Raw genomic sequence first — 26,504 nt, forward strand, 5'->3', positions numbered from 1 at the left:
ATGATCATCATTCATACACCGGGGAGAATGACAGGCGGCTTGTTTACAATAGTCGCCTGCCTTTCTCCCTCTCCACCGACAATCGTAAATGACCGGCGGACGATCATGTCCGCCGGTCACTCACGCGGGGGGGTCCGTGACCACTCGGGAGCGGGAGCGCGCCTCCGGGGGCGTGCGCTCGCTCCCTAGACCCTCACAGGCTAGCGACGTAGTACTACGTCACTCTGCCTGTGAGGGGCTGACCGCCGCAGTAAATAGTCGTGCGGCGGTCGGCAACTGGTTAAGACACTTGAATATCTTTGAGCGCTGTCTCCCCTTCCCAATTTCACTAGACATTATTTGGCCCTCAGTAGACAATTTGGGGTCCCCCATTCAGTTTTGCCCACCTCCTGTATTGGAGGGGAGGGGAGAGTCACTTCACTTCTATAGTGCGCCCCCCAATGGAGGATTGTGGGAGTTGTAGAAATCTATAATAAGTAGACACAACACACAGATACAAAGAGTTGGTTTTTATTTTTTCAAAAAGGAAAAATCTTCAGTTCTTCAATGCAGACGACTCCCGACATTACTGCGCCCTCTTTAGGTCTTTCATCGCCACTATAGCTGCGTTACGCCCTGACGCTCCCATGACTCCGCCCCCTAAAGGGAAAAAATAAGCATTGTTCAATGTCTTTATAGAGGAGCACTCCGCAGTCAGGGAGATTTGATGGATAAATATTTTATCGGATCCTTTGTATTTTATTTTCTCCTTTAGTTGTCTTTGTTGGTCCATAGAGGGGTGGAGCTTTAGCCATTGATTCTGATCATGTAATGGCGGATCCTGCGTCATCTGACCACCAATACGGCATTAATAATTATGGCAGTGACACCTCACACACTATAGATTAAGATCTAACCCCAATCACTAAATCCTCCTGGAAGATTTATTATGTTATTTCAATCTTTCTAAATCTGCAGCTTTGACTAAAAGAATACCCGACGCTGCCGCCATGAGGATCCTCGTGCATCCACTTCCTGTTGTTGGGTGACAACACTCTGTCACCGCCCCCAGTTTTGCATCCACTTCCTGTTGTTGGGTGACAACACTCTGTCACTGCCCCCAGTTTTGTTTCGGAGTTGTCATCCTATCATGTGAAGCCATTAGCACTCCTATCAACACACATTATAGGTAGGTAATCCATCATTGTTACTATCAGGAAGCCAATACACAGCAATAATGGGAGCTGGTTCTGGGGCAAGTAGACTGAAAGAGGCTGCAGGAGATCAGCATCACAGGGATGCAAAAAAAAAGGATAAAAAAGTGAAAGTAGTATTTTAAAAGGAAAACATTTGATAGTTTATGATACACAGCTTTAGCAGACACAATGTTATTTACAGGGCAACCGGAAAGTATTCACAGTGCTTGTCTTTTTCCACATTTTCTTATGTTACAGCCTTATTCCAAAATTGAATAAATTCATTATTTTCCTCAAAATTCTACAAACAATACCCCAAACGTGAAAGAAGTTTGTTTGAAATCTTTGCAAATTTATTAAAAATAAAAAACGAAAAAACATTACATGTACATAAGTATCACAGCCTTTGCTCAATGCTTTGGTGAAGCCCCTTCGGCACCAATTACAGGCAAAAAATTGGGGGAGCAAACCCTGAACTTGTATATCTAAAGCCGGTGCAGCTATGGACCAAGCAACATGTATATTAAAAAAGAATAGCGCACACAGCCTCAAGTCTTTTTGAGTATGATGCTACAAGCTTGGCAACACCTATTTTTTGGCAGTTTCTCCCATTCTTCTTTGCAGGACTCCTCAAGCTCCATCAGGTTGGACGGGGAGCGTCGGTGCACAGCCATTTTCAGATCTCTCCAGAGATGTTCAATCAGGTTCAAGTCTGGGCTCTGGCTGGGCCACTCAAGGATATTCACAGAGTTGTCCCATAGCCACTCTTTTATTATCTTGGCTGTGTGCTTAGGGTCGTTTTCCTGTTGGAAGATGAACCTTCACCCCAGTCTAAGGTCCAGAGCGCTCTGGAACAGGTTTTCATCAAGGATTTCTCTGTACATTGCTGAATTCATCTTACCCTCGATCCTGACTAGTCTCCTAGTTCCTGCCACTGAAAAACATCCCCACAGCATGATGCTGCCTCCACCATGCTTAACTGTAGGGATGGTATTGGCCAGGTGATGAGCGGTGCCTGGTTTTCTCCAGACATGACGCTTGCCATTTAGGCCAAAGAGTTTGATCTTTGTTTCATCAGACCAGAGAATTTTGTTTCTCATGGTCTGAGAGTCCTTCAGGTGCCTTTTGGCAAACTCCAGGTGGACTGTCGTGCCTTTTACTGAGGAGTGGCCTCTGTCTGGCCACTCAACCATACAGGCCTGATTGGTGGAGTGCTGCAGAGATGGTTGTTCTTCTGGAAGGTTCTCCTCTCTCCTTACAGAGAAATGCTGGAGCTCTGTCAGAATGATCATCGGGTTCCTGGTCACCTTCATGACTAAGACCCTTCTTCCCCGATCGCTCAGTTTGGCCGGGCAGCCCACTCTAGGAAGAGTCCTGGTGGTTCCAAACTTCTTCCATTTACGGATAATGGAGGCCACTGTGCTTATTGGAACCTTCAATGCAGCAGAAATTCTTCTGTACCCTTCCCCAGAAATGCTGGAGCTCTGCCAGAGTGTTCATCGGGTTCTTGGTCACCTTCATGACTAAGACCCTTCTTCCCCGATCGCTCAGTTTGGCCGGGCAGCCCACTCTAGGAAGAGTCCTGGTGGTTCCAAACTTCTTCCATTTACGGATAATGGAGGCCACTGTGCTCATTGGAACCTTCAATGCAGCAGAAATTCTTCTGTACCCTTCCCCAGAAATGCTGGAGCTCTGCCAGAGTGATCATCGGGTTCTTGGTCACCTTCATGACTAAGACCCTTCTTCCCCGATCGCTCAGTTTGGCCAGGCAGCCCGCTCTAGAAAGAGTCCTGGTGGTTCCAAACTTCTTCCATTTACGGATAATGGAGGCCACTGTGCTTATTGGAACCTTCAATGCTGCAGAAATTCTTCTGTACCCTTCCCCAGATCTGTGCCCCTCCATACAATTCTGTCTCGTAGGTCTACAGACAATTCTTGGACTTCATGGCTTGGTTTGTGCTCTGACATGCACTGGTAACTGTGGGACCTTATATAGACAGGTGTGTGCCTTTCCAAATCATGTCCAATCAACTGAATTTACAACAGGTGGAGTCCAATCAAGTCATAGAAACATCTAAAGGATGATTAGTGGAAACAGGATGCCTCTGAGCTCAAATTTGCTTGTCATGGCAAAGGCTGTGATACTTATGTACATGGGATTTTTTCCTTTTTTATTTGTAGTAAATTTGCAAAGATTTCAAACAAGCGTCTTTCACATTGTCATTATAGGGGATTGTTTGTAGAATTTTGAGGAAAATAATGAATTTAATCAATTTTGGAATAAGACTGTAACATAACAAAATGTGAAAAAAAAAGTGAAGTGCTGTGAATACTTTCCGTCGAACTGTAGAATGTGGAGGTATATTGTAGGTGTGTCTTCTACAACCCTTATTCCAAAAAAGTCGGGCGCTGTGTAAAATCTACATAAAAAAAGAATGCAATGATCTGCAAATTTTATAAACCCATATTTATTTCACAATAGAAAATATATTAAATGTTTAAACTGGACAATTTTAAGAAAAAATCAGGCAATTGTGAAATTGATGGCAGCAACATGTCTCCAAAAAGTTGGGGCGGGGCCATGTTTAGCACGGTTTAGCTGTCAGGGCTTGCCTCCTACTATTTACAAGCAGCTCTTTTCTTTCAGTGCACAAAGGCTGCTCAGCTGTCAGTTAATTACCAACCACTCATTCTTTCCATAATGACTCACCTGGTTACCATTACCTTCCTTATTAGCCCAGCCTACAGCCAGCCCCTTTTTTGCTATTTAAACAGCTTTGCTCATTTCCTCTGTGCCCTTGAGTGGTCTATGATCTCCAGTGTATTCCTGTGAATGACTTGTCCTGGCTGACTTTTCTTCTGATGCCTGTTCCTGTTTTTGCTCCTGACTATGCTGACTTCTGGTTTCCTGACCTGACCTGTCTGATTACCTGTTTTAACTGCACTGTCTCTGCCTAGGACCATTAGGGACCGGAGAGGGTGGGGGGGGGCAGTAGAGATCATGGGGGCTGGAAACAGCACAGGGGGGACTGGAGAACAGCCAACAAAGGGGGGAATGGAGAGAGCACAGAAGTTGCCAGGGAAGATCACAGGGGGGCCAAGAGAAAGCAGAGGGGCCATGGGCAGCAGAAGGAAGCTGGACAGGAGGGGCAGCATATAGAGGAGCTGATGCCCTCCATGTTCCTCCTGCAGCCGTTGAATGCCTGCAGGAGGGAGAAGAGGAGAAGCAGGTATTGAGTGGCTGCAGGTAGAACATGGAGGGCATCAGTTCTTCTATATGCTGCCCCTCCTGTCCAGATGTAGAGGGGTGCCACAGGGCCCCCTGGAGCATGGGGCTGGGTCTCAATGGTGACCCCTGTAGTTACACCCCTGGCATAAGGACTACAGAGTTCATGTTGGTTGAGCGAGTTTAGTTCCACTTTGAGTGTCTATTCTGTAGCACCTGTTTTGCACTTCCTATTTTCTTTCCTAGGTGAGAAAGATGTCAACCCCCCCCAGCATACTGATGTCACACATCTCTGGAGTCTCTGAGACAACCAGCAGCACCAGGAACTCACCACTGCATGTCATAAGGGCGATCAGCTGGCACAAAGAGACCGGAGAAGACAGCTGGCCCCCTGATGACTTTAGATAAGAAGATGGTGACTGGGACCCTGAGTGCCCCCCAGAGAAGAAAGTAATTAATGAAATCTGAAATCACAGGGTGCCGGTTTGGTTGATACGTCTCTGCTCCACTACATGGGAATGTAACAATGTTTCGGATTCTGTCTATAAATACAATTTATTTTTTTGAGCTGAGTCTTCTTTTTCTAATTTTAGCAGTGTAAAGCTCAATTCACACTGGTGCGATCACAAACATTGCATGTGATTCAAACTGTATTGCTGTGCAGATCACATGCCATGTCTGTGTGATGCGAATTCAGCCGTATGGCTGCGAGATGCGAATTCAGCCGTATGGCTGCGAGATGCGAATTCAGCCGTATGGCTGAAATCGTATTGCATTTGCACCATGTGCACCAAAAATGATGAAGGACCCTTTTTTTTTTTTGGTCCGCATTAGAATCGGATCACATGGGTGTTCACACCTATGTGATCCAATTCCTGCACCATTTCACTGCGATCTGCGAAACGATCTGGGGGTGTCATTAACTTACATTGACACCCGCAGCAGTTCGCAGATATTAGAGTAAACAGTTCAGGTGCAATTCGGGAACCCGCACAGGGTTTCCCACATTGCACCAGTGTGAACCAATCCTAATTTTCTAAATAAAAAATCTTGGAAAAAAACCCATAAAAAAGTGAGAAGAAAAATATATTGAACAGAAAAACCCATCTGTATCCAGTAAAGGTGCGAATGTGCGCCCTGTCTGTTAGGACCCTTTCTCACGGAGTGGATTCGCTCGTCGGACTCCGCTAGCTCAGTAGGAATCGCTCCGTTGATCCCCGCTGAGCAGGCGGATGACAGGTCTGTCTCCGCTCACTGTGTGGACCCATCTGAGTCCCGCTCGCCTCTATGGGGAGATCGGATGAAAACGGACAGCAACCGTTTTCATCCGATCCGACCCGCTGGATGGATGGCGAACGTATCGCCATCTGTCTGTTTTCAGCGGATCTTGTCGGATCGGATGACAGATGGGTGTCAGCGGACACCCAGAGGAGAATGGGTGGCCTGATCAGGTCCACGTGAAAAACGGACAGGGGGACCTGATCGGTCCGATCATGTGAAAGGGGCCTTATCCATCGATACTTGTATACAATGTAACAATCTGAAGGAAGATCTGTTGATTTCCTAATTATGGAGAATCGCTGAGAAGAGAAATTAATTCTCATTGCCGATCACATTTATTGGTTGTAGATTTCACCATCTAGAGATGATACTTTGTACTCCTCCATCCTCTCCTACAATAAATAGGATTGCTCTGTGTGTGAGCTGTGGCCCCTCCGGGCCCCGTATACAGGTACAGGGGAGGACTGGGTCAGGAGGCAGGGGGGCAATTGCCCCCTGGGCCACTCTGATGCCCTGTAGAAAGGCTGCATCGCTTCAGCCACAGACATGCTTAAATGATTCCTAGTGAAGAGAAGTAAAAAGTCCCCGCCATTGACAGTGCTAGTTGAGGACAAGGACAGAGCGCAGGTTGGCTGAGAGGAGAATCAGTGTGATAATAACGAATATTCATTCCCTATTGTTACACATCTGGGTGGGCTCAGGGTGCAGTGCTCTGAGCCCCGAGCCCACCCGTTTTTGAAGCCGATTAGAGCCTCATTGGAATCTGAAGCTCTCCACAAGTGGTCTTTGGCTCATGGACAACTCCTCTGATTATTCTTTTCACTCCTTAGTCAGAAATCTTGCGAGGAACACCTGATCGTGGCCAGTTTATGGTGAAATGATGTTCTTTCTACTTCCAGGTTAAGGCCCCAACAGTGCTCACTGGAAAATTCAGAAGTTTAGAAATTGTTCCGTAACCAATGCTATCAGTATGTTTTGGAACAATAAGGTTCCGAAGGTCTTGAGAGAACTCTCTGCTTTTACCCATCATGAGATGTTTCTTGTGTGATACCTTGGTAATGAGACACCTTTTTATAGGCCATCATTTGAGACTCAACCAGCTGATAATAATTTGCACCTACAAGGGGCAGGATTACTGTTAGATTTCAGCCGGTGTCTTTCCATGCCTTTTTTCACCTCCCTTTCTACATGTGTTCAATACTTTTTCCCTCTGTCATTCCATTTTCTTACCTATACCTTCATTTCTGAACTTATATGTTTTGGTGTCTTTGTATGTATGGATTGAATGGGTTGTTACCGACATGTGGTGAAAATTTCATGTCAATAGCACCTTTAGAAATATATTTTATATTTAGTATATATTTTATATACTTATGTTACTCGTATCATGTTTGCACATACACTATATTGTCAAAAGTATTGGGACGCCTGCCTTTACATACACGTGAACTTTACTGGCATCCCAGTCTTAGTCCATAGGGTATAATATTGAGTTGGCCCACCCTTTGCAGCTATAACAGCTTTAACTCTAATTTATCCCAAAGGTGTTCTATCTGGTTGAGGTCAGGACTCTGTGCAGGTCAGTCAAGTTCCTCCACCCCAAAATCCCTCATCCCTGTCTTTATGGACCTCGCCCCGTGCACTGGTCCACATCATTTGGTGGAGAGGGATTATGGTGTGGGGTTGTTTTTCGGAGGTTGGGCTTGGCCCCTTGCTTCCAGTAAAGGGTGTCAGCATACCAAGACATTTTGGGCAATTTCATGCTACCAACTTTGTGGGAACAGTTTGGGGATGGCCCCTTCCTGTTCCAACATGACTGCCCACCAGTGCACAAAGCAAGGTCCATAAAGACATGGATGAAGGAGTTTAGAGGGGGAGGAACTTGACTGGCCTGCACAGAGTCCTGACCTCAACCCGATAGAACACCTTTTGGATGAATTAGAGTGGAGACTGCAAGCCAGGCCCTCTCGTCTAACATCAGTGCCTGACCTCACAAATGCGCTTCTGGAAGAATGGTGAAACATTCCCATAGACACTCCTAAACCTTGTGGACAGCCTTCCCAGAAGAGTTGAAGCTGTTATAGCTGCAAAGGGTGGGCCAACTCAATATTGAACCCTACGGGCTAAGACTGCGGTGCCATTAAAGTTCATGTGCTTGTAAAGGCAGGCGTCCCAATACTTTTGGCAACATAGTGTATCTTTAGAATGAATGAAATGTAACAATGATAACATTTGAAAATCAATGCTAAACAACCCGGTACAATGAATGAACGCTCAACAAATCAAGTGAAGTGTTCTTTCCTTACATGAGGACGAATGCAAAACACAAAGATCTCCACTTCCTCTAATCATATCATTAACATTAAAAAGAGGAAGCTGCCAGACGTGCAGAAATATCAGGACCAAAACCAGCTACAACCGACAACCGCAATGCCAGCTTCAATCAGTCGTGCAATCAGCATTCTTGCTTGTTGCCATGTAAACACAGATTTGTCTTCCACAGATAATAATAAAACAGGAACGATTTCTCAAGGCAAAGAAGTCATCAGACCGGTTAGGTGCCGGCAGCAAGAAAACGCTCAGAAGAATTATTAATCAAATAAAGATATACTGTATATATGTGTGTGTATATATACAGTATTTCACAAAAGTGAGTACACCCCTTACATTTTTGTAAATATTTTATTATATCTTTTCATGTGACAACACTGAAGAAATGACACTTTGCTACAATGTAAAGTTAAAGTAGCGCAGTGCTGAATAGCAAAAGATGGCCTGGTCATGAAGGGGGTAAAATCTTCCAGAGGCCAAGTGGTTAAACTCATTTACGCAGGCAGTAGCAGGAACTATATATACATATATATATATATATATATATATATATATATATATATATTATATATATACTGTATATATATATATATATAATCTCACAGAAGTGAGTACACCCCTCACATTTTTGTAAATATTTTATTATATCTTTTCATGTGACAACACTGAAGAAATTACACTTTGATACAAGCTGTACACTCACTACTTTACATTGTAGAACAGTGTAAATTTGCTGTCCCCTCAAAATAACTCAACACACAGCCATTAATGTCTAAACCACTGGCAACAAAAAGTGAGTACACCCCTAAGTGACAATGTCCAAATTGGGCCCATTTAGCCACACCCCCCCCCCCACTGTCATGTGACTTGTTAGTGTTACAAGGTCTCAGATGTGAATGGGGAGCGATGTGTTAAATTTGGTGTTATCACTCTCACTCTCCCCTACTGGTCACTGGAAGTTCAACATGGCACCTCATGGCAAAGAACTCTCTGAGGATCTGAAAAAAAGAATTGTTGCTGTACATAAAGATCTTTGTTATTGTATATAAAGTTGGCCCAGACTATAAGAAGATTGCCAAGACCCTGAAACTGAGCTGCAGCACGGTGGCCAAGACCATACAGTGGATTAACAGGACAGGTTCCACTCAGAACAGGCCTCGCCATGGTCGACCAAAGAAGTTGAGTGCACGTGCTCAGCGTCATATCCAGAAGTTGTCTTTGGGGAATAGACGTATGAGTGCTGCCAGCATTGCTGCGGAGGTCGAAGGGGTGGGGGGTCAGCCTGTCAGTGCTCAGACCATACGCTGCACACTACATCAAATTGGTCTGCATGGCTGTCGTCCCAGAAGGAAGCCTCTTCTAAGGATGATGCACAAGAAGACAAGCAGACAAAGGACATGGATTACTGGAATCATGTCCTATGGTCTGATGAGACCAAGATAAACTTATTTGGTTCAGATGGTGTCAAGCGTGTGTGGCGGCAACCAGGTGAGGAGTACAAAGACAAGTGTGTCTTGCCTACAGTCAAGCATGGTGGTGGGAGTGTCATGGTCTGGGTCTGCATGAGTGCTGCCGGCACTGGGGAGCTACAGTTCATTGAGGGAACCATGAATGCCAACATGTACTGTGACATACTGAAGCAGAGCATGATCCCCTCCCTTCAGAGACTGGGCTGCAGGGCAGTATTCCAACATGATAACGACCTCAAACACACCTCCAAGACAATCACTGCCTTGCTAAAGAAGCTGAGGGTACAGGTGATGGACTGGGCAAGCATGTCTCCAGACCTAAACCCTATTGAGCATCTGTGTGGCATCCTCAAATGGAAGGTGGAGGAGCGCAAGGTCTCTAACATCCACCAGCTCTGTGATGTCATCATGGAGGAGTGGAAGAGGATTCCAGTGGCAACCTGTGAAGCTCTGGTGAACTCCATGCCCAAGAGGGTTAAGGCAGTGCTGGAAAATAATGGTGGCCACACAAAATATTGACACTTTGGGCCCAATTTGGACATTGTCACTTAGGGGTGTACTCACTTTTGTTGCCAGCGGTTTAGACAATAACGGCTTTGTGTTGAGTTATTTTGAGGGGACAGCAAATGTAAGAGTCATTTCTTCAGTGTTGTCACATGAAAAGATAGAATAAAATAGTTACAAAAATGTGAGGGGTGTACTTACTTTTGTGAGATATTGTATGTCTAAAGCACAAATCCAGTGTTGTGACATATTCATCCGCTTGATAGACTTAGACTTGGCCATTCAGACACAAGACTCCTCTCTTCCCTATGATGATCCTCTTCTTTATGCCTTTTTATCCATCTGTGGGCTTCCTGGATTGACATTTAATAACACATATTCGTTCAGGTACGCAAAATAGTTTAACCTTCCTAGCGGTATTCCCGAGCGTGGCTCGGGGTTAAATTTCAGTGGCAAAAGCGGTAACCCCGAGCCACACTCAGGGTACCGCTAGGAAGCTTGCTGGATCCTGGTAGAGGGGTGACTTACCTTGTCACCGGGATCCAGCGATGTATCCCGGCGGTGTGCGGCAGCGGATCTTCCTCCTGATCCTCTGTGTGCCCCGGCTTCCTTCTCCTGCGACGTAACATTCGCAGGGGGGTGGAACCAGCGGCAAATTCAAATGTAAAACACACCAAACACACTGATACAATTCAAAATAAAATAAATTCACATTAGTTTGCCCCCCCCCCCCCAGTTCCCTTTCCTGCAGTTTTACTGTACTTTTATGTATATATACAGTGGGTACGGAAAGTATTCAGACCCCCTTAAATGTTTCACTCTTTGTTATATTGCAGCCATTTGCTAAAATCATTTAAGTTCATTCTTCTTCCTCATGAATGTACACATAGCACCCCATACTGACAGAAAAACACAGAATTGTTGACATTGTTGCAGATTTATTAAAAAAGAAAAACTGAAATATCACATGGTCCTAAGTATTCAGACCCTTTGCTCAGTATTTAGTAGAAGCCCCCTTTTGATCTAATACAGCCAGGAGTCTTTTTGGGAAAGATGCAACAAGTCTTTCACACCTGGATTTGGGGATCCTCTGCCATTCCTCCTTGCAGATCCTCTCCAGTTCTGTCAGGTTGGATGGTAAACGTTGGTGGACAGCCATTTTTAGTTCTCTCCAGAGATGCTCAATTGGGTTTAAGTCAGGGCTCTGGCTGGCAGTGGCGGCTGGTGCTCAAAATTTTTTGGGGGGGCGCAAAAAGAAAAATGTAATAGGTATTGCTTTGCGTCAAAAAACGCAGTAAAAAATTGCGTGACCTTGAAGTCATGGTACAGGCATGGCACAGGTGATGGTAAAGGCATGGCACAGGTGATGGTACAGGAGATGGTATAGGCATGGCACAGATATGGTATAGGCGTGGCACAGGTCATGGTACAGGAGATGGTATATGCCCCCTTTCAATGCAGTGACCAGCATACATGCCCCCTTCAATGCAGAGTTCAGCGTGCATGCCCCCTTCAATGCAGAGTTCAGCGTGCGTGCCCCCTTCAATGCAGAGTTCAGCGTGCGTGCCCCCTTCAATGCAACAAACACTGTGCTGTGCCCCCTTCAATGCAATAAACACTGTGCTGTGCCCCCACAATGCAGAGTTCAGCGTGCATGCCCCCTTCAATGCAATAAACACTGTGCTGTGCCCCCTTCAATGCAATAAACACTGTGCTGTGCCCCCTTCAATGCAATAAACACTGTGCTGTGCCCCCTTCAATGCAATGAACAATGTGCTGTGCCCCCTTCAATGCAATGAGCACTGTGCTATGCCCCCTTCAATGCAATAAACACTGTGCTGTGCCCCCTTCAATGCAATAAACACTGTTCTGTGCCCCCTTCAAAGCAATAAACACTGTGCTATGCCCCCTTCAATGCAATAAACACTGTGCTGTGCCCCCTTCAATGCAATAAACACTGTGCTGTGCCCCCTTCAATGCAATGAACAATGTGCTGTGCCCCCTTCAATGCAATGAACACTGTGCTATGCCCCCTTCAATGCAATAAACACTGTGCTGTGCCCCCTTCAATGCAATAAACACTGTTCTGTGCCCCCTTCAATGCAATAAACACTGTGTTATGCCCCCTTCAATGCAATAAACACTGTGCTGTGCCCCCACAATGCAGAGTTCAGCGTGCATGCCCCCTTCAATGCAACTGTGCTGTGCCCCCTTCAATGCAATAAACACTGTGCTGTGCCCCCTTCAATGCAATAAACACTGTGCTGTGCCCCCTTCAATGCAACTGTGCTGTGCCCCCTTCAATGCAATGAACAATGTGCTGTGCCCCCTTCAATGCAATGAACACTGTGCTATGCCCCCTTCAATGCAATAAACACTGTGCTATGCCCCCTTCAATGCAATGAACACTGTGCTGTGCCCCAACAATGCAGAGTTCAGCGTGCATGCCCCCTTCAATGCAATAAACACTGTGCTGTGCCCCCTTCAATGCAATAAACACTGTGCTGTGCCCCCTTCAATGTTCAATGCAATGAACACTGTGCTGTGCCCCCTTCAATGCAATAAACACTGTTCTGTGCCCCCTTTAATGCAATGAACACTGTGCTATGCCCCCTTCAATGCAATAAACACTGTGCTGTGCCCCCTTCAATGCAATAAACACTGTGCTGTGCCCCCTTCAATGCAATAAACACTGTGATGTGCCCCCTTCAATGCAATAAACACTGTGCTGTGCCCCCACAATGCAGAGTTCAGTGTGCGTGCCCCCTTCAATGCAACTGTGCTGTGCCCCCTTCAATGCAATGAACACTGTGCTGTGCCCCCTTCAATGCAATGAACACTGTGCTATGCCCCCTTCAATGCAATAAACACTGTGCTGTGCCCCCTTCAATGCAATGAACACTGTGCTGTGCCCCCTTCAATGCAATGAACACTGTGCTGTGCCCCAACAATGCAGAGCTCAGCATGCATGCCCCCTTCAATGCAATAAACACTGTGCTGTGCCCCCTTCAATGCAATAAACACTTTGCTGTGCCCCCACAATGCATAGTTCAGTGTGCGTGCCCCCTTCAATGCAACTGTGCTGTGCCCCCTTCAATGCAATAAACACTGTGCTGTGCCCCCTTCAATGCAATAAACACTGTGCTGTGCCCCCACAATGCATAGTTCAGTGTGCGTGCCCCCTTCAATGCAACTGTGCTGTGCCCCCTTCAATGCAATGAACACTGTGCTGTCCCCCCTTCAATGCAATAAACACTGTTCTGTGCCCCCTTCAATGCAATGAACACTGTGCTATGCCCCCTTCAATGCAATGAACACTGTGCTGTGCCCCAACAATGCAGAGTTCAGCGTGCATGCCCCCTTCAATGCAATAAACACTGTGCTGTGCCCCCTTCAATGCAATGAACACTGTGCTGTGCCCCCTTCAATGCAATAAACACTGTTCTGTGCCCCCTTCAATGCAATAAACACTGTGCTGTGCCCCCTTCAATGCAATAAACACTGTGCTGTGCCCCCTTCAATGCAATGAACACTGTGCTATGCCCCCTTCAATGCAATAAACACTGTGCTGTGCCCCCTTCAATGCAATAAACACTGTGCTGTGCCCCCACAATGCATAGTCCAGTGTGCGTGCCCCCTTCAATGCAACTGTGCTGTGCCCCCTTCAATGCAATGAACACTGTGCTGTCCCCCCCTTCAATGCAATAAACACTGTTCTGTCCCCCTTTCAATGCAATGAACACTGAGCTATGCCCCCTTCAATGCAATGAACACTGTGCTGTGCCCCAACAATGCAGAGTTCAGCGTGCATGCCCCCTTCAATGCAATAAACACTGTGCTGTGCCCCCTTCAATGCAATAAACACTGTGCTGTGCCCCCTTCAATGCAATAAACACTGTGCTGTGCCCCCTTCAATGCAATGAACACTGTGCTATGCCCCCTTCAATGCAATAAACACTGTGCTGTGCCTCCTTCAATGCAATAAACACTGTGCTGTGCCCCCTTCAATGCAATGAACACTGTGCTGTGCCTCCACAATGCAATGAACACTGTGCTGTGCCCCCTTCAATGCAATAAACACTGTGCTGTGCCCCCTTCAATGCAATAAACACTGTGCTGTGCCCCCACAATGCAGAGTTCAGCGTGCATGCCCCCTTCAATGCAACTGTGCTGTGCCCCCTTCAATGTAATAAACACTGTGCAGAGTTCAGCGTGCGTGCCCCCTTCAATGCAACTGTTCCGTGCCCCCATCAATGCAGAGTTCAGCGTGCGAGCCCCTTTCAATGCAGAGCGCCACAGCATTGTCCCCAATCACTGCAGAGCGCCACAGCATTGTCCCCAATCACTGCAGAGCGCCACAGCATTGTCCCCAATGATTGCAGAGTGGGCCACAGCATTGTACCCCAATGATTGCAGAGCGCCACAGCATTGTACCCCAATGATTGCAGAGCGCCACAGCATTGTACCCCAATGATTGCAGAGCGCCACAGCATTGTCCCCCAATGATTGCAGAGCGCCACAGCATTGTCCCCCAATGATTGCAGAGCGCCACAGCATTGTACCCCAATGATTGCAGAGTGCCACAGTATTGTACCCCAATGATTGCAGAGTGGCCACAGCATTGTCCCCCAATGATTGCAGAGTGGCCACAGCATTGTCCCCCAATGATTGCAGAGCGCCACAGCATTGTCCCCCAATGATTGCAGAGCGCCACAGCATTGTCCCCCAATGATTGCAGAGTGCCACAGCATTGTCCCCCAATGATTGCAGAGTGCCACAGCATTGTATCCCAATGATTGCAGAGCGCCACAGCATTGTCCCCCAATGATTGCAGAGCGCCACAGCATTGTCCCCCAATGATTGCAGAGCGCCAGCATTGTCCCCCAATTATTGCAGAGTGCCAGCATTGTATCCCAATTATTGCAGAGTGCCACAGCATTGTCCCCCAATGATTGCAGAGCGCCACAGCATTGTCCCCCAATGATTGCAGAGTGCCAGCATTGTATCCCAATTATTGCAGAGTGCCAGCATTGTATCCCAATTATTGCAGAGTGCCACAGCATTGTCCCCCAATGATTGCAGAGCGCCACAGCATTGTCCCCCAATGATTGCAGAGCGCCACAGCATTGTCCCCCAATGATTGCAGAGTGCCACAGCATTGTCCCCCAATGATTTCAGAGTGCCACAGCATTGTCCCCCAATTATTGCAGAGTGCCAGCATTGTCCCCCAATGATTGCAGAGCGCCACAGCTTTGTCCCCCAATTATTGCAGAGTGCCAGCATTGTCCCCCAATGATTGCAGAGTGCCAGCATTGTACCCCAATGATTGCAGAGTGCCAGCATTGTACCCCAATGATTGCAGAGTGACAGCATTGTACCCCAATTATTGCAGAGTGCCCACAGCATTGTACCCCAATCGATGCAGAGACCAGCGTGCGTGCTCCCTTCAAACTTACCTGGCGGCGGCGCGGCTCAGCTTCTTCCTCCTCTTCTGCGGCGGGTCCTTCTCCCTCGTCTCGGCGGCGGGAACCGGCGGGCGGCCTCTCCTCTTCTCTGAGCAGCGGTGACGGTGAGTGACTGACGCATGCACCGGCACTGCCCCCATTGTGACGTCAGCGATATCCTGGATGATGATTGGTCCAGGCTGTAGACTGGACCAATCACAGCCAGGATATCAGAAAGTGGGTGTGTCCAATCGCAAAGACTTGCGCCCAGGTTACCCCCCAGAAGGCAGCAAATCGGCGCCTCTTCTGGGACGTAACCCCCCCCCCCCCAGCCACCAGTTCCTTCAGGCGAGGCCGGCGAACCCAGTTTTTTTTTTTGTACAACTTTATTTGTTCGTTTTGTTTTTTTTTTTTAGGGGTAGGGGGGCGGCGCCCTGGCGCCCCCTATGCACGGGCCGCCACTGCTGGCTAGGCCATTCAAGAACAGTCACGGAGTTGTTGTGAAGCCACTCCTTCGTTATTTTAGCTGTGTGCTTAGGGTCATTGTCTTGTTGGAAGGTAAACCTTCGGCCCAGTCTGAGGTCCAGAGCACTCTGGAGAAGGTTTTTGTCCAGGATATCCCTGTACTTGGCCGCATTCATCTTTCCCTCGATTGCAACCAGTCGTCCTGTCCCTGCATCTGAAAAACACCCCCACAGCATGATGCTGCCACCACCATGCTTCACTGTTGGGACTGTATTGGACAGGTGATGAGCAGTACCTGGTTTTCTCCACACATACCGCTTAGAATTAAGGCCAAAAAGTTCTATTTTGGTCTCATCAGACCAGAGAATCTTATTTCTCACCATCTTGGAGTCCTTCGGGTGTTTTTTAGCAAACTCCATGCGGGCTTTCATGTGTCTTACACTGAGGAGAGGCTTCCGTCGGGCCACTCTGCCATAAAGCCCCGACTGGTGGAGGGCTGCAGTGATGGTTGACTTTCTACAACTTTCTCCCATCTCCTGACTGCATCTCTGGAGCTCAGCCACAGTGATCTTTGGGTTCTTCTTTACCTCTCTCACCAAGGCTCTTCTCCCCCGATAGCTCAGTTTGGCCGGACGGCCAGCTCTAGGAAGGGTTCTGGTCGTCCCAAACGTCTTCCATTTGAGGATTATGGAGGCCACTGTGCTCTTAGGAACCTTAAGTGCAGCAGACATTTTTTTGTAACCTTGGCCAGATCTGTGCCTTGCCACAATTCTGTCTCTGAGCTCTTCAGGCAGTTCCTTTGACCTCATGATTCTCATTTGCTCTGACATGCATTGTGATCTGGAAGGTCTTATATAGACAGGTGTGTGGCTTTCCTAATCAAGTCCAATCAGTATAATCAAACACAGCTGGACTCAAATGAAGGTGTAGAACCATCTCAAGGATGATCAGAAGAGTTAAATATATGAGTGTCACAGCAAAGGGTCTGAATACTTAGGACCATGTGATATTTCAGTTTTTCTTTTTTAATAAATCTGCAACAATGTCAACAATTCTGTGTTTTTCTGTCAGTATGGGGTGCTATGTGTACATTCATGAGGAAGAAGAATGAACTTAAATGATTTTAGCAAATGGCTGCAATATAACAAGGAGTGAAAAATTTAAGGGGGTCTGAATACTTTTCGTACCCACTGTATATATATATATATATACACATACATACATACTTTAACTTATTTATAGTTTTTTATTATATTATAATTTATGATTTTGTGTTTCAAACTTTATCATACCCGAGATGTTATAAAGAAGAACGCACAGTCAAAAAAAATCATATGTAAATAGTTGGTTTGGGCGGCTCATTCACAAGAATTACATGCAAAATAATGGTACCGCTTTCAGCACCTAAAATCCGAAAGAATCATACCGCCGGGGGGGGTTAAGAGACTAAACGCCAGTATGACACCTGTCTGTTTATTATTGTTATTATTACTATCCATCATTACTATATAATTTATACTGACCACAATGCTGAACCTTGGCAGACTGGCTTGTCGGAGGCCAGCGGTCATCACTGGTTCTGTTCCCTGTAGCCCCTTGTGGGTGGAACGATGGGGGGGGCTCGGGTACCATTGTTGGTGGGACTTTTCGTGGCATGCAGCGGCAATTTTACTGTACATAAAACATGCCAGAGTGATACACTCTATGCATAGGCGTGCGCACAGGGTGTGCCGGGTGTACCTGGGCACACCCTAATCACCTAGTGCACATTAGCATTATCGCTCTGTGTGCGGGCGAGAAGATGGGAAAGATCTCACTCTTACCACCTCAGCCATAAGAGAAGTGCTGAAGCACTTCTCTTTCATTGTACCAGTAGGGAGATGAATGCAGGGGAGCTATAATGTATACATGTAGACAAACACATACATGTGTGTTTGAGATTTGAGGTGCACACCCTAATGCAATAGGTTGCGCACACCTATGACTCTATGCGATACACAGTGCTAGCTCCCGAAAAAATGAAACAATTATCACAAATCAACACTAAGGGCTCTTTCACACGGCCGCTCCGCTTGTCCACAAATCATCCTATTTTTTTGCGGATGATTTGCGGACATAATGTAAGTCAATGGCAGTGCGGATGTCAGCGGAATACCATCCCCTGACATCCGATTTTCTTCCTTTCAGTTCTGTTCCGTTTTTTGGAACAGAACAGAACCCTATTTTTTCATCCGTTCAAAAAACGGAAAGGAAGGAAAATCGGATGTCAGCGGTGTCATCCGCAATGCCATAGACTTACATTATGTCCGTATATCATCCGCAATTTGTGTCATCCGCTCCGTGAAAAAAAAAAAAAAAAAGTCCCGCAGCGGAGAAGAAATCCGGAGCGGCCGTGTGAAAGAAGCCTAAGAGAGAAAAAAATTGATAAATGTTAACCACTTGCCGACTGCCTAACGCCGATCTACGTCGACAGTCAGCCCCTCACAGGCAGAGTGACGTAGGTCTACGTCACTAGCTTGTGAGGGTCTAGGGAGCGAGCGCGCGCCCCCGGAGGCGCGCTCCCGCTCCCGCGTGGTCACGGACCCCCCCGCGCGTGTGACCAGCGGACCCGATGTCCGCCGGCCACTCGGCGATCGGCGGGGGAGAGGGAGAATGTCAGGCAGCTTGTGTAAACAAGCCACCTGTCATTCTCCTCGGTGTAAAGACACTGATCACACGGATCTAGTATGTAGATCCATTGATCAGTGTCCTTACAGCTCAAGCCACAGCCAATCACAGTAGAAAGCACGCCCCTAGGGATACACACAGCCCCTCCCTCCCAAATAAAGTTAACCCCTTCACTACCAGTGTATTTTTACAGTAACAGTGCATATGTATAGCACTGATTGCTGTAGAAATGTCACTGGTAACCCCAAAAGTGTCACAAATGTCAGTCAAGGGTCTGATCTGTCCGTCCCAATGTCGCAGTACCGCAAAAAAAATCGCAGATCGCCGCCATTACGCGTTAAAAAAAAAAACAACAAAAATGACAAAAATCTTTCCCTTTGTTAGTAAACGCGATAACTTTTGCGCAAACCAATCAAAATACGCTTTTTGCGATTTTTTTTTTTTTAGCAAACATATGTAGCATAAAACAAATTGGCCGAAAATTTTAAAAAATTTTGATTTTTACTTTTTTTTGGGGGGGAATTTCATATAAAAAAATGTGAAAAATATTGTTATTTTTGCAAAATTGACGCTCTTTTTTTGTTTATAGCGCGTGATCAAAAAATTGCACAGGTGATCAAATACCACCAAAAGAAAGCTCTGTTTGTGGGAAAAAAAGGACGTCAAATTCGTTTAGGTACAGCGTCGCACGACCGCGCAATTGTCCGTTAAAGTCACGCAGTGCCGAATCGCAAAATACCCCCTGGTCAGGAAGGGGGTAAAATCTTCCGGGGCTTAAGTGGTTAAGTAATATCATAAGTGCTAGTAATAAAGCATAAAGTGCTGGTGCGAAAAAAGAAAAAGGAAAGAAGGGGGTGACCCCTATAAACCCAGTGCACTCAAAAAATTCAAATTACAGTCCAGTGAAACCAGTCCAAAGGTTGATACTGTATATACTGAATCCTTCCTGGATTTCCACCAAAAGTAGTGCAATCTTCCTGCCCCTATGGTCAGTTGCATTGTGAGAATATATCCTAGGAGTAGGGGTGGTGACACCCTCTGTGAGAGAAGTGCAAAAAAATTCCTACTCACCAGACGGTGTTGATCCTTTTGTTTTCTGTAATTTTGAAAGTGTAAATGATGGAAATAAAATCTAACTTTTGTTGACATATTATAAGAATGTCTAATCTGTAATTTGATGCCTTTTGGATATTTTTCCATCTTCCCTTGGCTTCTTTATGCACATTAATACAAATTTTTACCTGGGGTGCCCAAACTTTCGATCCCCACTGTACATGTAATGTTTTTTTTTTTTTTCGTTGTTTTTTTTAAAACATTTGTAAAGATTTCAAACAAACTTCTTTCACGTTGTCATTATGAGGGATTGCTTGTAGAATTTATAACCACTTGCCAACCAGTCACGTTGACTGTACTGCGGCAAAGGGGTTCGTTATCGTCTGGCGACATAGACCTACGTCACCAGACATTCCCTTCTCTCGGCGGCACGCACGCGCCGCCGGAGGCTCGCACGCACCGCCGGAGGCTCGCTCCCGCTGTTTTTAGTCACAGCGGGAGTCGGGCCAGGGGAGCAGGGCCGGATCAAGAGCATCATGGGCTTGGTGCTGAGGATTTTGAAGGGCCTTAAGGGCTGTGCCTTGGCATGCACCCAGAGGAGGAAGGGTGCAGCCATGCATGCCTAATTCAACATGGGATGCTGTCTCTGAAGCCCATAAACACATCCATGCATCGGCAACTGTCCCTCCTTGTCCGGCCTTCACGCTGTGTGGGGAGGTTCTGAGGGAGCTGCCTGGGGAAGCGAGCATAGAAGCCAGACTTCTGTGTTTACAAGTGACAGAAGAGCGGTAACAGTGAATATGGCCAACCCGGGGCCTATATTAAGGTAGGGGCCTGGAGCTACAGCTCCAATAGCCCCTATGTTAATCTGGCCCTGCAGGGGAGGAGAGGCGGTGATCGCCGCTGCTCTTCCCCGATCGTCGGGGAATCGAGTTTGGAGATCCGCCCACTTGTGTAAACAAAGCGGGCGGATCTCCTAAGTGACGGACAGGGTCAGGTTGCAGGGTTCAGCATAGCTGAACATCCGATCTGTCCCTGTGTCACTCAGTCACCTCCCCCCACACACGTCAGTAAGCACCAGGCATACATTAACCCCTCCCTCTCCAATAAAAATTAACCCCTTCCCTGCCAGTGTCATTTTTACAGTAACAGTTCATATATATAGCACTGATTACTGCAGTAATGTCACTGGTACCCCCAAAAGTGTCAAAAATGTCAGTCAAGGGTCCGATCTGTCCGCCGCAATGTCGAAGTCCCGCAAAAAAAATCGCAGATCGCCGCCATTACTCGTTAAAAAAAAAACACCAAAAATGACAGAAATCTTTCCCTTAGTAAACGCAATAACTTTTGCGCAGACCAATCAAAATAGGCTTATTGCGTTTTTTTTTTACCAAACATATGTAGCAGAAAACAAATTGGCCTAAAATGATAAAAAATTTTGATTTTTACATTTTTTTGGGGGGGAATTTCATATAAAAAAATGTGAAAAATATTGTTATTTTTTCAAAATTGTCGCTCTTTTTTTGTTTATAGCACAAAAAGTAAAAATCGCACAGGTGATCAAATACCACCAAAAGAAAGCTCTGTTTGTGGGGAAAAAAAGGACGTCAATTTCGTTTGGGTACGGCGTTGCAATTGTCAGTTAAAGTCGCACAGTGCCGAATCGCAAAAAGTGGCCTGGACGTAAGACAGCAAAATCCTCCGGTGGTAAAGTGGTTAAGGAAAATAATGAGTTGAATCCATTTTGGAATAAGACTGTAAAATAACAAAATGTGGAACAAGGGAAGCGCTGTGAATACTTTCCGGATGCACTGTATGAAGGAAATAATTCGATCGTCCATCATATCTCACCTGGATGAGCTCCACTGCCGCACAGGTGGAGCCCTTGTATTGGAGATCTGTAATCGGAGAACCCCGGCCCCGGGCGTGCAAAATATAACTGATCCAGGGACATACTTCCATGGAAAATATTCTGTGTAGAAAAGAAAGGAGAGAACCGGGATCAGAGCCAAGCTGGAAACAAGGCTGGATTTTATGTCCAGGAAGAAAAGAGTCTCATGATATGCGTTTCTACATGTGCGGAGACCCTGATAAGCCAATCAGCATTGAGATCTAACAGACATGTTATGATTTCCATGAAGTGTTCCATTTGCCATCAGACACTGGTACCGGCCGGGCACACAGACATTTGTTGGCCAATGCCAACCAGCGATCAAGCAGATGAATTGAACCCACCACCAGCAGTTTCTGTTAAATGATAAATGTTACAGATAGTAACCTGGATTTTTGAAGGGTCGCATAAAGACATTTTAAGAACATACAAATACGTTTATACACTGGGGCCATATGGGGAGAGAGAGGATTTCAGCTGGGGGGGGGGGGCAAAGATATGTGCCAGGAGGGGAGGATTTCCGCAGGGGGTGGATTTGTACTGGGAGTGTTGTGGAAAATTTGATTGTGGACATTTCTTTAGTTAAATAGTCATAATGTCTCCCAGTGTCGGTTTTACCGATAATCGCTATTCACAGCGATTATCGCTTTAACTGTCATTGCAGGAAAGACTTGTTAGTGAAAACCTTCCATTGGGTGAGAGGGCACAATACTAGTAGCAAAGAGAGTCCATCGCACAAATCTATGTCCGCAGTTCGGGGCCCCGTACTGCTGAGATATGTTTGTGATATGGAAATTCTTATCATTTTACCAAGATTAATAGATGGCATCTTTTATTCACATTCGGATCCGTGTGACTGAAACACTGCTGCTATTATCTTATGCAGATAAAGCCTCATCAACTGGAACAAATAGAATGGTCACTATCAAATATGGTTTATATAGGAATCATGTTTGATTAGATCCACTAACAGGTAATGTTTATGGATGAACACAGACAGGTCCTTAAGATGGCAGCCATTTCTGCTCATCTCTGCACATGGCTGTGTTTCTACATAAGCACTGCCCATTGTACTTTTTGAATGTATACATGTTCTGTGATTGGTGGCTGTGAAGCCACTCCCTGTAACTCCCTTTTGTTCACTTGCTGTAAATAAACCAAGCCCTGCCCTGACACACACATGGACACAGAAGACACAGAAGATACAGGAAGCAGCACACACATAGACACAAGCTCTTACAGCCATTCATCCATGCAGACACACAGAAACTCTCACACACAAACACTTGCTCTTACCCACACTCACGCATACACAAACATACATATCCGGAGAGAGACCTGGCAGATGGCATCAATATGGCCCAGCGTGTCTGTTCCTTTTTTGTCGCCGAGCGCTTGGTAAACCCTTATACAAAAGAGCGGTACAATTGTACTTTTCAGTACAAGCTATTAATAGTGTTTGGTGCGTATTAATTTTGAGCACACTGAAGCGGGTTTCTATGCTCCAAGCCCTATTCATTTCCACGACAGGAGGAAGGGGTAATTTATGCTTAAGGGGGGGGGGGGGGGCATACATGTTTTTTTTATGGGGGGGGGTTTGCTGACACACGATCATACATCATTTTTTTTGGGGGAGGCGGGGGGCAATTTGACATCTTCACCCCGGGCTCTAGATGACCTTACCCTGGCACTACCTTCACCACGGAGTGCATTGGTCTTGGATACTAGGACCGGGCTAATTAACACGTGTGATTCATTTCGTTCTGAATTGAAATTCGGACAAATTTTTTGTTCGGATGTATCAGAATTTCCGAATTACAATAGTAACGAATTTAAACCAATCCGGAATAGTTTTCAAAATGCTATATTTAATAGTTTTCAAATTCAATTAGTTTAGAATAGAATAGAAAAGAATAGCGTAAAACAGAACAAAATAGAATATAAAATAATATAATAGTGTAAAACAGAACAGAAAAGAAAATAAAAAAAATTGAAAAAATAGAATAGAAAATATAAGAATAGAATAGAAAAGAATAGCGTAGAACAGAACAAAATAGAATAGAAAATAAAAGAACAGAATACAATAGAATATAAAATAAAAGAATATAAGTTAATAGTGTAAAACAGAGCAGAATAGAAGATAAAAAATAGAATAGAAAATAAAGGGATAAAATAGAAAATAAAATAATAGAATAGAAAAGAATAGGGTAAAACAGAACAAAATAGAATAGAAAATAAAAGAGCAGAATAAAATAGAATAGAAAATAAAAGAATATAATATAATAGTGTAAAACAGAACGGAGTAGACGATAAAAAAAATAGAAAAAAAATAGAATAGAAAATAAAAGGATAGAATAAAAAATAAAAAATAAAAGAATAGAATGGAAAATAATAGAGCAAAACAGAAACAAATAGAAAAGAATCGAGTAAAACAGAACAAAATAGAATAGAAAATAAAAGAGCAGAATAAAATAGAATAGAAAATAAAAGAATATAATATAATAGTGTAAAACAGAACGGAGTAGAAGATAAAAAAATAGAAAAAAAATAGAATAGAAAATAAAAGGATAGAATAAAAAATAAAAAATAAAAGAATAGAATGGAAAATAATAGAGAAAAACAGAAACAAATAGAAAAGAATCGAGTAAAACAGAACAAAATAGATTAGAAAATAAAATAACAGAATAAAATAGAATAGTAAATGTAAAAGGAATAGAATAGAATAGAATAAAATATAAGAATGTGACCATATATAAAATATGAGAATGTGAAATTCGAATTTCAAATAGAATAAATTTGAATTTGAATACAATAGAAAAGAATAGAATAGAAAAAAAGAATAGAAGAGAGTAGAAAATAATAGAATAGATTATAAAATAAAAAAAATATTATATAAAACAAAGGGATAAAATAGAAAATAAAAGAATAGAATATAAAATAAAAGAATAGAATAGAAAAGAATAGCGTGAAACAGAACAAAATAGAACATAAATAAAAGAACAGAATAAAATAGAATATAAAATAATATAATAGTGTAAAACAGAAGAGTAAAGAAAATAAAAAAATAGAAAAAAATAGAATAGAAAATAAAAGAATAGAATAGAATAGAAAAGGATAGCGTAGAACAGAACAAAAAGGAATAAAGATAAATAAATAATAAAAAAGAATAAATAAAGAATAGAAGAAAAATAGAAAATAATATAATAGAATAAAAAAAAAAAAGAATAGAACAGAATAAAATAGAAAGAATATAACCTTCTTCTAAAATTTGAATTTTGAATAGAATAAATTAAAATAGAAAATAAAAGAATATAATAGAAAAGAAAGGAATAGAACAGAACAGAAAATAAAAGAATATAATTGCATAGAAAAAAATTATAACCATCATCCAAAATTGGAATTTCGAATAGAATAAATTTGATTTGATTGCAATTTGAATGCAATCCGAATGGAATCCAATTCAAATTCAATCTATTAGTATTTTCCGAAATCGGATGAAATGAGTTAGATTCAACTGAATTCGGGAAAATTCAAATCGATTCAAATTTTAAAAAACAAAATTTACTCTGAAAACAAATGAAATGAAAGAAACAAATGTAACTAAACACTTTATGTAAATAACGAATCGAAACAAAATGAAACAAATATTTTCTTTCTGCACGTGTCCGCCGGCATGCATGACCAATATTTTCTTCATGGGAAATAGTTATGGGAAGTCTTTTATTTCTCATGATTTGTTAGATTAGAAGCTCACAGGTAACACCCGGGAGAAGCTCGCTGTATGTTAGGTTGTGATAATCTGTGCAATCATTTCTGTAAATTGACTTTGACACCCAAAATACCATAAAATATAAAATATAGGGTGGATGCAATCAACTCATACAGTGAATTAACAACCTTGGACAGGAGAAGTTATCTAACAAAACAAGGTAACAGAAGTGCCATCCGGTCTTCTTATGCTTTACTGGATTTTCTGCACAGTGCTTGGATAAACAACGCTTTTATGTGGCACACCTCGTTTTGCTGGAGGCATCACTTCTATGCATATAATTACAGGTAACTGCTAACCTTGTAAACTTCAGACATGAAATATGAACAAAGCACATCCCTCTATAGTGTGTACTTGCCTCAATCCAGAGCACTAATTGTCATTTCTCTCTCCTGCCTCCTTCCTCTGATATCAGCATGAGTCACCTCTGACACCAAGAGCAATATATCATTTCAATGACAACTTTTTTGTTTTGTTTTTGTTGTCATTTTTCAAACACTTGTGACAAAAAAAATTAAATATTCAATGGGCTCAACATGCCTCTCAGAAAATTCCTTGGGGTGTCTACTTTCTAAAAATAGGGTAATTTGAGGGGGGGGGGGGGGGGGTTTACTGCCCTGCCATTTTATCACTTCAAGAAATGAGATTGGCAGTCAGAAAGTAAATTCCAGTATATACACCATAGTTTGTAGGCGCTCTAACTTTTGCGCAAACCAATAAATATACGCTTATTGAGATTTTTTTTTTTATCAAAGACATGTAGCTAAATACATTTTGGCCTAAATGTATGACAAAAATTGATACATTTGATATTTTTAATAAGAATAAGTAGAAAATTTCATTTTTTTCTCCAAATTTTCGGTCTTTTTTGGTTTATATCGCAAAAAATAAAAACCGCAGAGGTGATCAAATGCCACCAAAAGAAAGCTCTATTTGTGGGGAAAAAAGGATGTAAATTTAGTTTGGGTACAGCGCTGCATGACCGCGCAATTGTCAGTTAAAATCACGCAGTGCCAAATTGCAAAAAATGCCTGGTCATTAACCACTTTACCACCGGAGGATTTTGCTTTCTTAAGTCCAGGCCACTTTTTGCGATTCGGCGCTGTGTGACTTTAACTGACAATTGCGCGGTCGTGCGACGCCGTACCCAAACAAAATTTACGTCCTTTTTTTCCCACAAACAGAGCTTTCTTTTGGTGATATCTGATCACCTGTGCAATTTTTACTTT

At 44.0% G+C, this 26,504-nt stretch overlaps 1 protein-coding gene across 1 annotated transcript in view; it reads right to left on the minus strand.

The window, feature by feature from the left end:
* Positions 1-494: 494 nt before the first annotated feature.
* The window catches only part of PYROXD2 (pyridine nucleotide-disulphide oxidoreductase domain 2), a 179,266-nt gene continuing 153,256 nt past the window's right edge, over positions 495-26,504 (minus strand). The window contains exons 15-16 of the mRNA XM_082268370.1: positions 21,467-21,587; positions 495-639 (exon numbers count right to left, since the gene is read on the minus strand). Of these exons, the coding sequence (XP_082124496.1) occupies positions 566-639; positions 21,467-21,587 (195 nt within the window). The 3' untranslated portion in view covers positions 495-565. The remainder of the gene's footprint in view (positions 640-21,466; positions 21,588-26,504) is intronic.

This window comes from Pelophylax lessonae (assembly GCF_965119305.1).
Source record: "Pelophylax lessonae genome assembly, chromosome: 9".
Taxonomy (NCBI): Eukaryota; Metazoa; Chordata; class Amphibia; order Anura; family Ranidae; genus Pelophylax; species Pelophylax lessonae.